Here is a 16,290-nt window from a genome sequence, read left to right as displayed (position 1 = left end):
TTGTTTTTAAGATCACGTACATCCCTGGGTCCCAGAATGGTAAGGCAGACACCCTGTCCCGGCGGTATGACACAGAGGAGAGGTCCAACGAGCCTACTTCCATATTGCCGGAGTCTTGTTTGGTGGCTCCGGTGGTATGGGAGGTCGATGCGGAAATCGAACGGGCACTGCGTACCGACCCTACTCCCCCCGAGTGTCCTGTGGGGCGGACGTACGTTCCGCTCGAGATTCGTGATCGTCTTATTTATTGGGCTCATACATCACCCTCCTCTGGACATCCAGGTATTGGCCGGACCGTGCACTGTCTTAGCATGAAATACTGGTGGCCAACGTTAGCTAGGGATGTGAGGGTTTATGTCTCCTCCTGCTCGGTGTGTGCCCAGTGTAAGGCGCCTAGACATTTGCCCAGGGGTAAGCTACATCCCCTGCCCGTTCCACAACGACCATGGTCCCACCTATCGGTGGATTTCGTAACCGACCTACCCCCCTCCCAGGGGAATACCACCATTTTGGTCGTTGTGGATCGGTTTTCCAAGGCCTGTCGTCTCCTTCCCATGCCGGGTCTCCCTACTGCCCTACAAACCGCTGAGGCCCTATTTACCCATGTGTTCCGGCACTATGGGGTCCCCGAGGATATAGTGTCTGACCGAGGTCCCCAGTTCACCTCCAGAGTTTGGGGGGCGTTCATGGAACGGTTGGGGGTCTCGGTAAGCCTTACCTCGGGGTACCACCCAGAGAGCAATGGGCAGGTGGAACGTGTCAACCAGGATGTGGGTAGGTTTTGAGGTCCTATTGCCGGGACCGGCCGGAGGAGTGGTCTAGGTTCATCCCCTGGGCAGAGATGGCCCAGAACTCTCTCCGCCACTCCTCCACCAATTTAACACCTTTCCAGTGTGTTTTAGGTTATCAGCCGGTCCTGGCACCATGGCACGAGAGCCAGATCGAGGCCCCTGCGGTGGACGAGTGGATTCGGCGCTCGGAGGAGACGTGGGACGCTGCCCATGTCCATCTGCAGCGTGCCATCCGTCAACAAAAGGCGAGCGCCGATCGCCACCGCAGTGAGGGACCGGTGTACGCACCGGGAGATCGAAGTCTGGCTCTCGACTCGAAACCTGCCCCTCCGCCTGCCCTGCCGGAAGCTGGGTCGGCGGTTTGTGGGGCCCTTCAAAGTCCTGAGAAGATTGAACGAGGTGTGTTACAGGTTACAACTGCCTATAGAGTATAAAAATATTAACCCCTCGTTCCATGTGTCTCTTCTCAGGCCGGTGGTAGCTGGCCCACTCCAAGAAGATGAGATAGGAGAGACCCCTCCGCCCCCTTTGGACATCGAGGGTGTCCCGGCGTACAGGGTCCGGACCATCTTGGACTCGAGGCGCCGGATGAGTGGTCTCCAGTATCTCGTGGAGTGGGAGGGGTACGGTCCGGAGGAACGGTGCTGGGTGCCCAGGAGGGACATACTCGATCCATCCCTCCTGACTGAGTTTCACCGTGGGCATCCCACGCGCCCGGGTCCGCGTCCTCCTGGCCGTCCCCCGAGGCCGGGGAGTCGGCGCACGGCTGGAGCCGCGCGTCAAGGGGGGGGTACTGTCACGGTTTCGGCCGAGACTGCTCCTCCTCCTAGTTCGGGCAGGCTTCGGCGTTCGCCGTCCCCGGAGTACTAGCTGCCACCGCTCTATGTTTCGTTATTTGATTGCTTTTGTCTGTCTGTTACACCTGTGTCCATTTGTGTGTTGATTACGTGTCTTATAAGTTCCTTGTTTTGCACTAGAATGATTGTGTGTTGTTATGACTGCCACTGTGTCGGAGCTACGTGTTTGCACCCTGTTTGTTTTGTGTTTAGTGTTTACGCATGTGCGTAATTTTCCCTCGCCTCTTGGTGTATTTTGAGGTCGGGGTTTTTCTCGTAAACTTTAGACTATTAAAGTCTGTTGGACTTAACCTCTGTGTCCTGCGCCTGACTCCTCCACCACATCCACATCGGTTCAAGTGACAACGTGTACCTATGATGAAAATTACAGGCCTCTCTCATCTTTTTAAGTGGGAGAACTTGCACAATTGGTGGCTGACTAAATACTTTTTTTCCCCACTGTATCATACACTCCAGTTGAGGAAAAATGGGTAAGTAATTCTGCTTTGAAAGTTGATAAACTTGTAACTCCACTTTTGAGAAAATGGCCCTTGAATGTTTTGGTACACCTACTGGAGAGCTCTATTTTTTCTACACCCATTCAGCATCGTTCACACCCTCTTAAGCCTTAGCCACACCCATCTCTTTAAGGATTCTCATGTGAGGCCCTGTGCTAAACAGAGTGAGTAAGGTATTGTATTAAACAACCAAAAATGTCAAGACTAAAAGTGGTGAAAGTAGTAGCAAAAAGTAGTAGTAAACATACACTATCTAGTCCTTGGCCTGTATCCTAATCTGACTTTGGTGCAGGTCAAGTTGTTCTACACATTACCGGCTCTGGTAAACACACACTATATCAAATAAAGTCAACGTTTATTTGTCACATGCACAGTATACAGAAGGTGTAAACGGTACAGTGAAATGGTTAGTTGCATAGCAGAGTCTTTTGTTTAGACATGTACCTAGCTAGCTAGCTAAACAATTAACCATATTCCCAACCCATACTACTAGCAATAGAAACTGATTGTCATAGCTAGCCACCATGCAGGAATCTGCAGGTAGCTAAAGCTAACCAACTAGGTTCAATGTTAGCTAGCTAGCTAACATTAGGCTATAAGTACCAATGCAAATGTATTTCTGAGATACAAATAATATTTTAACACAGACCATACACATAACGTTAGCTAGCGAGCCAGCCAGCTAACGTTAGCTCGCTAGCTAACAGAACGCTTTTACTAGAAATGAAAACGGCTTTCTGACCAAATTAGAAACATATAATATCTGAACATTTAGCTAAACTCTTACCCGTATACATGGATGAACTCTTCTCCCTCTCTGTCATTGATGCCATGGTTGCCCTTAGTTTAAGATGTAAATTCGGAGACAGGTGTTTTATACAACAGCCATCTGTGTTCTCTTTTCGACTCCCGTCTGCATTTGCAATCATACTCTGCTTCCACCGGGCATTCCACTGATATCAAAAACTCGGTCAACTTCTTCTGTGACAACAACACTGTTGATCGCTGTTTCTTCCCCATCACTGTCATCAGATGACTCTACAATGTCTGGTTCAATGAAAATGTTTTTACTTAAATCAGGGATTTCCTCATCATCTAATTCATTTTCAGAGTCAGAGAGAGTCAGCATGACACGATCGTCCTCCAGAAAGTAGTCCATCACAATGATCTTTGTCGATAGCGCCTGTTAAATTCAAGGGCAGCAATGTTGAGAGCAGTAGCAACACTTGTATTTCTCCATGATATCTTTCAAAAAACCCACGGTAGCAAAGAATATCTACATACACTGAGCAGCTCATGTTACAATGAGGGAAAAAAGTATTGATCCCCTGCTGATTTTGTACGTTTTCCCACTGACAAAGAAATTATCAGTCTATAATTTTAATGGTAGGTTTATTTGAACAGTGAGAGACAGAATAACAACAACAAAAATCCAGAAAAACGCATTTCAAAAATGTTATGAATTGACTTGGATTTTAATGAGGGAAATAAGTATTTGACCCCCTCTCAATCAGAAAGATTTCTGGCTCCCAGGTGTCTTTTATACAGGTAACGAGCTGAGGTTGCTTCTAATCTCAGCTAGTTACCTGTATAAAAGACACCTGTCCACAGAAGCAATCAATCAATCAGATTCCAAACTCTCCACCATGGCCAAGACCAAAGAGCTCTCCAAGGATGTCAGGGACAAGATTGTAGACCTACACAAGGCTGGAATGGGCTACAAGACCATTGCCAAGCAGCTTGATGAGAAGGTGACAACAGTTGGTGTGATTATTCGCAAATGGAAGAAACACAAAAGAACTGTCAATCTCCCTCGGCCTGGGGCTCCATGCAAGATCTCACCTCGTGGAGTTGCAATGATCATGAGAACGGTGAGGAATCAGCCCAGAACTACACGGGAGGATCTTGTCAATGATCTCAAGGCAGCTGGGACCATAGTCACCAAGAAAACAATTGGTAACACACTACGCTGTGAAGGACTGAAATCCTGCAGCGCCCGCAAGGTCCCCCTGCTCAAGAAAACACATATACAGGGCCGTCTGAAGTTTGCGAAATTGATTTATCCGACATAGGTTACATGTTGTGGTTGCGTGAGGCATTTGAAGCTCACAGAATCAAACAAACACTTAAAAACAGGCAACAGAAGCAGCATCTGTCTAATTTCTGAAGATATACAGTATATGGATGTTTTATAAACCAAGATATAAGTTGTTGATTATATTCAAGTTTTCCCCTCTCCTCACTTTTCTCAGACAAGGCACAGGTTTTTCCCTCTCTCCTCAATTCGCTCGCTGCTGTCTCTGCCTCGTTGTTGTCAACACCAGTGTAAATGTATTCATACAACAACGGTTAACTTTCGCAAAATAGCAACATTGTATAGGGAAAGGTGCGTCCGTTTTCTAGAAATCTGGCTTTTTTGGGGGGGGGGTTTGGGCTTATTACATTTCTGTGATGTCGGACCGCGCCTGGGCTCGGGATTCAGCTCATCGGGCTTGGGTCAGACCGGGCTCAATGAGAACTCTAATAGCCTGTGAGAGAGCAGTGCAGCGTGGGAGGATAAGCAGAGCGAGAGAGAGAAGAGGGGGAGGAGTAGGAGGAGAGCGAGAGAAGATGAGAGGAGAGGAGAGTCCCCATAGTCTCTGTCTCACTCTTCCTCCTATACACTCACAGTAAAATAGTTCCTCTTAGCTGAGTGTTTTTCCCTAAGTGTGCTGTGCCCGATCACGGCCTTGGACACTTACATTACACAGAAACAGGCAATACGACAGTCTGATCGGCTATTCGTTTGCTATGGTGAGAGAGTTCTGGGCCAGAGCCTATCGATACAAAGACTCTCACATTGGTTTGTGGACACTATTGCTACAGCATATCATCTGGCCAGCCGGCCTCTGCTGTAGTAGCACATTCTACTAGAGGTGTAGCTACATCGTGGGCCCTGCTCCGAGGAGTTCCCCTCAATGACATTTGCGCCTCGGCCAGTTGGGCATCGACTAGCACCTTTTTTCTAGGTACTATCGAGTCAATGTTGCACCCGCCAATGAGGTTGGGACGGCTATGCTGAGTGTTGCTTCCGAGGGACACAGCAACTATGACTACCCTGAGCTCAGTCCTACGGGACTTTGCTCTCTGTCTGGCCCTTACCTAGTTCACCAATTAATCTGGTATTGTGATACCATATGTGACCGACCGCCTCGATTCGGTCTTATGTAGCAACATTTGAAATTGTGTTTTTTACATTGGATAAAAGTACAGACTCAGAGCTAGAAAATAGTATATCATAAACTTCAGTTGAGGAACAATGGTAATTCTGCTTTGAAAGTTGATAAACTTGTAACCCCACTGTTCAAGGCATTCGTAGTCGATCGCCTAACATTTCTGTAGAAAAGCTGATAAAGCCTTGCGCTACTATTTGTTTTAAATTCAAGTGCGCCTATTGCTGGCCAATTGGATAGCTCAAATCACTGTGCCTGCACCTTCTACGACCCCACAGCAACATTTGATACTATGTGAGATTTCATAACTTTTCTCTATATTTAGCCTGTAACCCCTCTCTCGCTCACCCATACCACTGGCATTCCCAAATCAGAGCAGGGAGAGACAGCACTGCCATTCAGAGGAGTGTGAGAGACTGCGTGGATGTGTACTTGTATAGCCTACATGTATAGGAAGTGTATAGGACGTATATACATTTTAAAAACAAAAATAGTAATTTAGCAGACACTGTTATCAAGAACGAGTTACAGGAGCAATTAGGGTTAAGTGCCTTGCTCAAGGGCACATTGACAGATTTTTCACTGAGTCGGCTCGGGGATTCAAACCAGCGAACTTTCGGTTACTGGCCCAACGCTCTTAACAACTAGGCTACCTGCGGCATGTATTAGTATGTGCAGCATGATTGGTGTGTATGTGGCCTGTATGTGGGTGTAGTAGGTCTGTGTATGTTTATAGAAGGTTTGTGTGTACAAGAAGATAGTGTGTGTGTGTGTGTGTGTGGAGAAGGTGGTGTGTAGGCAGTAAGTGTGTGTGTGCAAGAAGTTAGTCTTCACTCCATCCTGTCAGTCAGTTGGTGAACTTTAACCACACGCTGCCCTCCCTGTGGTCATGGAGGGCGGTGGTGAGTTGGTGATTCGGTTACCGGGGCGATCCCGTTCCCCGGACAACAACGGCAACAGTAACTTTGGGTTAGGCGATTTTGGCCAGACAATGGTGTTACGGCACAAAGAGGTTCACCACTTCTTCTTGGTCCCCTTCAGGGAGCAACCGATCTACAGCACGCAGGCCCATGCGTTCCAGATTGACCCCAACACCAAGAAGAACTGGGTGCCCACCAGTAAACAAGCTGTCACCGTGTCCTACTTCTATGACAGCACCCGCAACGTCTACCGCATCATCAGCCTCGACGGCACCAAGGTAAAGGCTACTTATACTGCTTATAACACGTAGCCCTCTCCTGAGATACTAAACATCCTCTTATGCCTCTATGGTATGGCCACTTGCATGTCTTTTTCTTCTCACACTGTGCAGGTCTTTATGGACATTGTTAGTTCCTGTATTTTTGGTTGGTTGAGTACGACATAGGAGCTGCACTGTGATATTGCAAAAGCAGTAGGTTTTTCACCTGCTACATTGGAAGCATAACTTTTGTCTAGCATGGGCAGTGTGAGCTACTTCAAGTGTTCTCAATTGTGACCTGCGTGTGGAAATCTTGAAAATAGAACCAGAGTGTAAGTTTACGAGCATCTTGCAGAGCCGCACTGCTTACACCCAGGTTTCATTGAATTGGAGCGTCTCACACTCAGCAAAGGTTAAGTGTCTAATGTAGCAGGCCAGTAAGTTACATGTGAGACAAGCATCTTTAAAAAGCATAGTAGAAGGGCCATGACCTTTTGTAGCCTGTAGCTACAAAAATTATTTGGTTCATTGGAAACCTTGAAGAAAATTCTAAAGACATTAGATATAAGGTGACTGCACACCCAAAAACAATGTGGTGACCACTGCACTAACATTGCACCATCATCCAATGCCAAGGGAAAGATAACTAGCACCATTTTATCACATCCAGTTCAGTGGGTTTGTCCAGTGTTAATGGCCGATTTAATGTACAAACATGTCAGTGGGTGGACAGCATAGCTAATGCTGCCATTATTCAGCCGAGTGCCAGAATGTAGAATGTGTTTTATTCAGCTCATGTGTCATACAGAGCCAGGAGTGACCTGATATGATAGGTATGTGTGTGTGTGTGTGAATGCCTTACTGTCTGATAGTGACAGGGTCCATTTTAGGTCTGGACTTAAGTCCACTCTCTTGTCCTCCTGTCGGGTTTTCTTGTAGTGCTGGAACTGTATAGTTACAGTATATCCCTCCATAAATGAGGCAAGGAACATTTTGATCAGGGTACTGTTCAAAGCTCCTTTGACTGTTCCACAGAATCTCCTATGCATCATGAGCTGCCAGCTAAGAGGTTGTTACCATGACTAACTCTTACTAAAAAACCTATGAATACAGTTTGAATGCTAAGTGTTATAAATTGGTTATAATTTGATCTAATCTAGTGTGTGTGTTTGTTCCTGTAGGCGATAATCAACAGCACCATCAGCCCCAACATGACCTTCACCAAGACGTCTCAGAAGTTTGGCCAGTGGGCCGACAGCAGAGCAAACACTGTTTATGGCTTGGGCTTCTCTACTGAACACCACCTGACCAAGGTACACACATGCACACACGCATCTCTTAAAAGTGGGTGGTGTCTACCACTCCCTCCTGAACTGTGGGAGGCATTCCCCCCCTCTTTTTCTCTCTCTGTCTTCCCTCTGCGCTTTCTCTCTCTCTCTTCTTTACTGTTCTTTCTCTCTTCTTGCCGGGTAACTCTTCCACTTTTAGCCCTAATGAGGCACTGTGTGTTTGTGTCTGTGTGTGTGTGGATGTGGGCGGGTGCTTCTTTCCTCTGCAGTATGATTAAGTTATGTCGTGAGCCGGGGGAGGCACACAGCAGCCCTACTCTCAGACATGACGCATATGCACACATGCACATACACACACACACACACAGTCTTGTACAGCTAACCTTGTGGGGACACACAATTAAGTCCCATTCAAAATCCTATTTTCCCTAACCCCTAACCTAACCCTAACCCGTACTCTTACCCTTACCCTAACCTTAACCATAACCCTAACCTTAACCCAAAAACCTAACCTTAACCCTAAACCTAAACCTAACCCTAGCACCTAACCCTAACTCCATAACTAACCCTAGCTCCTAACCCTAACCGTAATTCTAACCCTAACACTAATTCTAACCTTAACCCTAAACCCCCTAGAAATAGCATTTGAACTCGTGGGGACTAACAAAATGTCCACAGTTGGTCAAATGTTTGTTTGTTTACTATTCTTATGGGGACTTCTGGTCCCCACAAGAATAGTTACACATGTCCACACACACACACACGTACACACACACACACACACACACACACACACACACACACAGACACACACACACAGACAGACAGACAGACAGAGAATAAGCAGAATCATAATGTTCTTAATCTTATAATCATTAAGGTTAATTTCATGATTAGGGAAATTAATATTGGGTATAGATTCTCAATCAGTATCCCACTAGTATTCCAATAGTGTAATGAACCCTCTGGGCACACACTGGTTGAATCAACGTTGTTTCCACATAATTTCAATGAAATTACGTTGAACCAACATTGAATAGACGTCTGTTCCCAGTGGGAACAGTGACAGCCTACAGGGAGGAGGTGAGGGCTCTCAGAGTGTGGTGTCAGGAAAATAACCTCTCACTCAACGTCAAAAAAACAAAGGAGATGATCGTGGACTTCAGGAAACAGCAGAGGGAGTACCACCCTATCCACATCGACGGGACCGCAGTGGAGAAGGTGGAAAGTTTTAAGTTCCTCGGCGTGCAACACTGACAAACTGAAATGGTCCACCCACACAGACAGTGTGGTGAAGAAGGCGCAACAGCGTCTCTTCAACCTCAGGAGGCTGAAGAAATTTGGCCTGTCACCTAAAATCCTCATAAACTTTTACAGATGCACAATTGAGAGCATCCTGTCGGGCTGTATCACCGCCTTGTACTGCAAATGCACCGCCCACAACTGCAGGGCTCTCCTGAGGGTGGTGCAGTCTGCACAACGCATCACCGGGGGCAAACTACCTGCCCTCCAGGACACCTACAGCACCCGATGTCACAGGAAGGCCAAAAAGATCATCAAGGACAACTACCACCCGAGCCACTGACTGTTCACCCCGCTATCATCCAGATGGCGAGGTCAGTACAGGTGCATCAAAGCTGGGACCAAGAGACTGAAAAACAGCTTCTATCTCAAGGCCATCAGACTGTTAAACAGCCATCACTAGCACAGAGAGGCTGCTGCCTACATAGACTTGAAAATCACTGGCCACACTTTGAGTCCCAGATACAGTGGGGAGAACAAGTATTTGATACACTGCCAATTTTGCAGGTTTTCCTACTTACAAAGCATGTAGAGGTCTGTAATTTTTATCATAGGTACACTTCAACTGTGAGAGACGGAATCTAAAACAAAAATCCAGAAAATCACATTGTATGATTTTCAAGTAATTAATTTGCATTTTACTGCATGACATAGGTATTTGATCACCTACCAACCAGTAAGAATTCCAGCTCTCACAGACCTGTTAGTTTTTCATTTAGAAGCCCTCCTGTTCTCCACTCATTACCTGTATTAACTGCACCTGTTTGAATTCATTACCTGTATAAAAGACACCTGTCCACACACTCAATCAAACAGACTCCAACCTCTCCACAATGGCCAAGACCAGAGAGCTGTGTAAGGACATCAGGGATCGGATGGGCTACAGGACAATAGGCAAGCAGCTTGGTGAGAAGGCAACAACTGTTGGCGCAATTATTAGAAAATGGAAGAAGTTCAAGATGACGGTCAATCACCCTCGGTCTGGGGCTCCATGCAAGATCTCACCTCGTTGGACATCAATGATCATGAGGAAGGTGAGGGATCAGCCCAGAACTACACGGCAGGACCTGGTCAATGACCTGAAGAGAGCTGGGACCACAGTGTCAAAGAAAACCATTAGTAACACACTACGCCGTCATGGATTACAATCCTGCAGCGCACGCAAGGTCCCCCTGCTCAAGCCAGCGCATGTCTAGGCCCGTCTGAAGTTTGCCAATGACCATCTGGATGACCCAGAGGATGAATGGGAGAAGGTCATGTGGTCAGATGAGACAAAAATAGAGCTTTTTGGTCTAAACTCCACTCGCCGTGTTTGGAGGAAGAAGAAGGATGAGTACAACTCCAAGAACACCATCCCAACCGTGAAGCATGGAGGTGGAAACATCATTCTTTGGGGATGCTTTTCTGCAAAGGGGACAGGATGACTGCACCATATTGAGGGGAGGATGGATGGGGCCATGTATCACGAGATCTTGGCCAACAACCTCCTTCCCTCAGTAAGAGCATTGAAGATGCGTCGTGGCTGGGTTCTTCCAGCATGACAACGACCCGAAACACACAGCCAGGGCAACTAAGGAGTGGCTCCGTAAGAATCATCTCAAGGTCCTGGAGTGGCCTAGCCAGTCTCCAGACCTGAACCCAATAGAAAATCTTTGGAGGGAGCTGAAAGTCCGTATTGCCCAGCGACAGCCCCGAAAACTGAAGGATCTGGAGAAGGTCTGTATGGAGGAGTGGGCCAAAATCCCTGCTGCAGTGTGTGCAAACCTGGTCAAGACGTACAGGAAACGTATGATCTCTGTAATTGCAAACAAAGGTTTCTGTACCAAATATTAAGTTCTGCTTTTCTGATGTATCAAATACTTATGTCATGCAATAAAATGCAAATAAATTACTTAAAAATCATACAATGTGATTTTTTGGATTTTTGTTTTAGATTCCGTCTCTCACAGTTGAAGTGTACCTATGATAAAAGTTACAGACCTCTACATGCTTTGTAAGTAGGAAAACCTGCAAAATCGGCAGTGTATCAAATACTTGTTCTCCCCACTGTACATGGTACACATACTGTATTGCTGAATATAAACTTACTCAATGTATGACTAAACTGTAAGTTTAAGTCAACAGCTGGTGACTTAATAAAAATTAAGCCCATCCCACAGAGGGAGAGAGAGGGAGAGCGAAGTGAGAAAGAGGAGATGGAGCCATGCTTTCCCAGTTTGTCTGTGTTTATTTCTGTTTCTAATGTTCCTATGATGGTACTATGTCTCTCTGCGTATTTCTGTGTCTGCGCACTCGCATGGGTTTTACTGTAAGGGTTACTGTGCCTCTCTCTGGTTGACCTACATACCTCACATTTCTACTGAGGTAGGGGCCTCTATTCCACAGCCCAACTGTTGGATGTCAAATCAGATGCCTCCCATTTGGTCACTACTGACAACCTCCTCTACCCTCTTAATACTAACATACTAGTGTGTGTTTTTAGTGTGTGCACAGGTGTACCCTAAAGTGACAATAAATATTTTGTACTAGAGCTAGAAATTGACGTTCTATCTCTCTGAGTATATGACCAGTCTCTGTCTCTCTCCAGTTTGCAGAGAAGTTTTCAGAGTATAAGGAGGCAGCTCGTCAGGCCAAGGAAAAAAGTCAAGATGGGAAGATGGAACCAAACTCCCAGGTACTCACACTAAAAAAGTCACAACACTCTCCTGTGGTACTTCATAAGTTAACAGCTGGAAAAAAAGAGAACCATGCAACAAACAGATGAACTTGTAAATCCTTGCATTCGTTAGATTATTGCGTTTTCTCTGCATATTTAATTGTCCTCTTTTCAACAGAAATTGAAGAAATTAGGTTGTTTTTAAGATTCAATCCCCAGAGTCCCCCCTCTTTAAAAACCAGCTAAAAACACTCTCAAGTCCAGGGAAACCCTGCTAGTTTACTACACGTTACGTCAGTTTACATCACATCATTACATACACGGAAAACAAGATGCTGATGAACGGACAAGGTTCCTCCATCCAGAAATGAATTGATGCTGCACTAAATATGTCGGCACAATGGAAATGGACATTGTTGCACATGTAGAAGTCTGAGAACAGAATTGAGAGTATGATAAGCATAAATTAACCCAACCGTCCCAAATATTAACTTCAATATGGCCACTTAAAAATGCAGATTATGGAATAATACTTTTAATGGGAATGTCCTGAATATAATTTCCTACAGTGATTAAGTCTTAGTTATCCCTGTCCATCAGGCTTACATGGTGCATGGTTTGAGTGTGTACAATGGGCAGTTTATAACCCCTTAATTGTTTTGTTTCATGTAATTAAAGTGGGTAAATGTTTAGTTTGGTCACATAGGCTTAACTGTTTGGGAAATAAAGATAAACGTTTATCTGCAATTTCTCTGAGCTACAATAAGCTTTGGCAGGCAGAACAGCTCAGTAATGTCCTCTTTGTAATGCAGAGCTAGGAGCTTATCACCAGATTCTCCTATCAGTCTCTCTTTTTTTTTCTCTTTTTTCTTTCTTTCTCATTTTCTCGATCTCTATCTCACGCCGAAACAGAGGAAGAAGATGACTGCTGAATCTCCTCATTAAAAAAATGACTTGGGTCAATTTGAGCACATTTCATTCTCATACATTGCTTGCTCTTTGCTAGATAAATCCAGAATCGCTGTTCAGCACTTTCAGACTAATGGGTTCATAAGAAGCACTGTAAACAATTCTATAATTATATGTTGATTGATTGTTTGATTGCTTGTCCTGTATGTAGGAGTCGCCAGCAGTTGAACTCTCCTCACCTCTGACTCCTGTGACTCCTCCCGCCATGGACAACATCAATGGGACAGATGACCCCTGTGACATAACACCCGAGCCCCGTCCTGAACCGTCTCAGAACGCACTGGCCTTCACACACAGGTAACACACACAGGGGTGTTAACAGGGTGTTGTGCTGTGCGTGTGTTTGTGTGTGTGTGTGTGTGTGTGTGTGTGTGTGTGTGTATACACTGAGTGTACAAAAAACACTTTCCATGTCCATAGACCGACCAGGTGAATCCAGGTGAACGCTATGATCCCTTATTGATGTCAGCTGTTAAATCCACTTCAATCAGTGTAGATTAAGAGACAGGTTAAATAAGGATTTTCAAGCCTTGAGACAATTGAGATATGGATTGTGTATGTGCGCAATTCAGATGGTGAATGGGCAAGACAAACAATTAAAGTGCCTTTGAACGGGGTATGGTAGTAGGTGCCAGGCGCACTGGTTTGAGTGTGTCAAGATCTGCAATGCTGCTTTTTCAAGAATGGTCCATCACCCAAAGGACATCCAGCTAACTTGACACAACTGTGGGAAGCATTGGAGTCAAAATGTGCCAGCATTCCCGTGGAAAGCTTTCGACACCTTGTAGAGTCCATGCCCCGACAAATTGACGCTGTTCTGAGGGAAGATGTTCTTTAGGTTTTGTGTATGTGTATGATCTCACTTTAAGGGTTAAGATATTACCACTGTAAACATCTGCTAGTATCTGTCCTTCTGTCCCTCAGTCTGAAGAACAAACCCTTGTTGTATGTCAGGGGAACAGACAGGAGTAACAAAACATCTGTTCATTATTTGATTATTTTTATAGCTCACAGGTAGATGCTTCCAGTTTGCAGAATGAGTGCGCAAGGCTGATTTAAGATAAGGTGTGTGTGTGTGTGGGCACTGGGCAGTAGTTGTATATAGTTGGAAGGACAGAAAGAGTGTCACTCAGTGTCTATGTGTATGATGGGGTAAGTGTGTGTGTGTGCCACATGTATTGTTTCAAATCTTGGTTTTGTTTAAACTTTATTGTATGAAGACTCCCTTTTTTCTAAATCCCCCTCTATTTGTATCTTTTCTTTCCAGGGAGCAGTATAAAGCCTGTCGGGTCTGCTCTTTCTGATAGCTTTCTATACAAGTTCTGAGATAGGAGCTCTTTACACTACCTACCCTAACCTCTATAGCTACTAGACCACTAACATCTTGACTATACCACCTCTATACTGTAGCACAATGATGAAATCACATTCTCAACATCTGTACTATAACCTGAGTTAAGAGAAATCACACTCTTGCTATCAGACTTATACTCCTTTATGATTATATCTCCCTCATTGAAAAACAGAGGTCACTAAAAAACTCCTCAAATGTGACTGACCCCTTGAGTGAAAAACACTGACGCCTTGGTTGGTTCTCTTACTATCCTGAACAAAAACATAAACGGAACTTGCAACAATTTCTAAGATTACATTTCATATGAGGAAATCAGTCAATAAAAAAAAAAAATGTGGCCCTAATCTATGGATTTCACATGACTGGGAATACAGATATGCATTTGTTGGTCACAGATACCTTAAAACAATGGGCCTCACAATGTGCCTCAGGATCTCAACACGGTATTTCTGTTCATTCAAATTGCCATAGATAAAATGCAATTGTGTTCGTTGTCTGTAGCTTATGCCTGCCCATACCATACCCACACCGCCACCATGGGGCACTCTGTTCACAGTGTTGACATCAGCAAACCGCTCGCCCACACGACGCCATACACGTGCTCTGCGGTTGTGAGGCCGGTTGGACGTACTGCCGAATTCTCTAAAACGACGTTGGAGTTGGCTTATGGTAGAGAAATTAACATTAAATTCTCTGGCAACAGCTCTGGTGGACATTCCTGCAGTCAGCATGCCAATTGCACGCTCCCTAAAAACTTGAGGCATCTGTGGCATTGTGTTGTGTGACAAAACTGCACATTTTAGAGTGGCCTTTTGTTGTCCCCAGCACAAGGTGCACCTGTGTAATGACCATGCTGTTTATTCAGGTTATTGATATGCCACACCTGTCAGGTGGACGGATTATCTTGGAAAAGAGTATATTCTCACTAACAGGGATGTAACAAATTTGTGCACCAAATTTGAGAGAAGTAAGCTTTTTGTGCGCATGGAACATTTCTGGGAGCTTTTATTTCATCTCATGAAACATGGGACCAACACTTTACATGTTGCGTTTATATTTTTGTTCAGTGTAAACGTTATACTTAATGGATTACATTATTATATCAAAATGTCTTATTATAACTCTATAATAGCTCCATCTTTGTTTTATTGCAAAAATAGTTTTTTGTTTTTATTATTATTAGTCCCGTTGGCACTTTCCACACTTTTCCCATTGATCTCTATACATCACTTGTAAGAATTATGTTGTTTAGAAATTGAACTTGGTTAGCTAGCCCTCAGAGACTTATCTTTGTTAATCTGTGTATATTCTTGTGATTTTGTGTCATCTCTTTTTTTTAATAGAAAGCATGTTGTTTTTATGATGTCATACAGTACTTTACAGTATGTCAAGATTTGGGGCAAAGAATGCTGCCGTCTATACATTTTTGGGTCTATGATCAGGTACTACATATTGATTATGTTCATAGATATTGAATAATGATGACTGAATATTTATTTAAATAGCTCAAGTCCTACCACGCAGGGACTAGTTTTAAGGTTCTTCTCCTGAGGGTGTTGATAGAGGATTTATGTAACTCTTGTATAACATATGCGGTGGGGGAGAGGGAAGGAGGGAGGGAGAGGGAGAAGGAGAGGGAGAGGGGTGCAGTGCAGTGTCTAAGGGCCTGTCTGTGTGTCACTGCCACCTAAACATGATCTTACTGCAGATACAAACACTCGCACACACACACACACTTATGCACGTACACAGACCAACACCATGCACTACACTACGCCAAAATACTGCACCAATAACCAGAATTGATTTGTTCTTATTTATTGCACAATAAAGACAAATAAAACTTTATTTTCAACATAAATAATCAAGAACAATTTTATTGACTACAATAATACATATTTCAAATACTATATGTGTAGTCAAGCATCCCAGTAGTGTATTCATAATATTTTCGAGTACCCACTGGAGACTGACATTTCACTGTGCAGAATGAATAAGACAAAATCTCTGTATTGCCTGGCCGTAAAGATCACTATGATTGTGGTTCGTATTGATTAAAGTCATCAATAAATTGATCAATATATTGTTGATTTTTTTCGATTTATTAGTTTGTCTATTACTTAACTGATATTCTGCAACTGTATTAACCCTCTGTAGTGCAGTCAGTGTTGTGAGAATTTGCA

At 44.5% G+C, this 16,290-nt stretch overlaps 1 protein-coding gene across 2 annotated transcripts in view; it reads left to right on the top strand.

The window, feature by feature from the left end:
• LOC121584564 (homer protein homolog 1) overlaps positions 1–16,290 on the top strand; it is a 106,375-nt gene that overhangs the window by 25,561 nt on the left and 64,524 nt on the right. Inside the window, exons 2-5 of one of the 2 annotated variants that reach the window (XM_041900511.2) lie at positions 6,399–6,555; positions 7,719–7,850; positions 11,716–11,802; positions 12,905–13,050. In XM_041900511.2, coding sequence (XP_041756445.1) covers positions 6,399–6,555; positions 7,719–7,850; positions 11,716–11,802; positions 12,905–13,050 — 522 coding nt within the window. Of the gene's footprint in view, positions 1–5,932; positions 6,556–7,718; positions 7,851–11,715; positions 11,803–12,904; positions 13,051–16,290 lie in introns of those variants that run through there. The other variant, XM_041900510.1, reaches the window with a different exon arrangement.

Source organism: Coregonus clupeaformis, chromosome 16, assembly GCF_020615455.1.
Source record: "Coregonus clupeaformis isolate EN_2021a chromosome 16, ASM2061545v1, whole genome shotgun sequence".
Classification (NCBI taxonomy): Eukaryota; Metazoa; Chordata; class Actinopteri; order Salmoniformes; family Salmonidae; genus Coregonus; species Coregonus clupeaformis.
The sequence above is the reverse complement of the archived record's forward strand: the minus strand, read 5'-3'. Positions and strand labels throughout refer to the sequence as shown.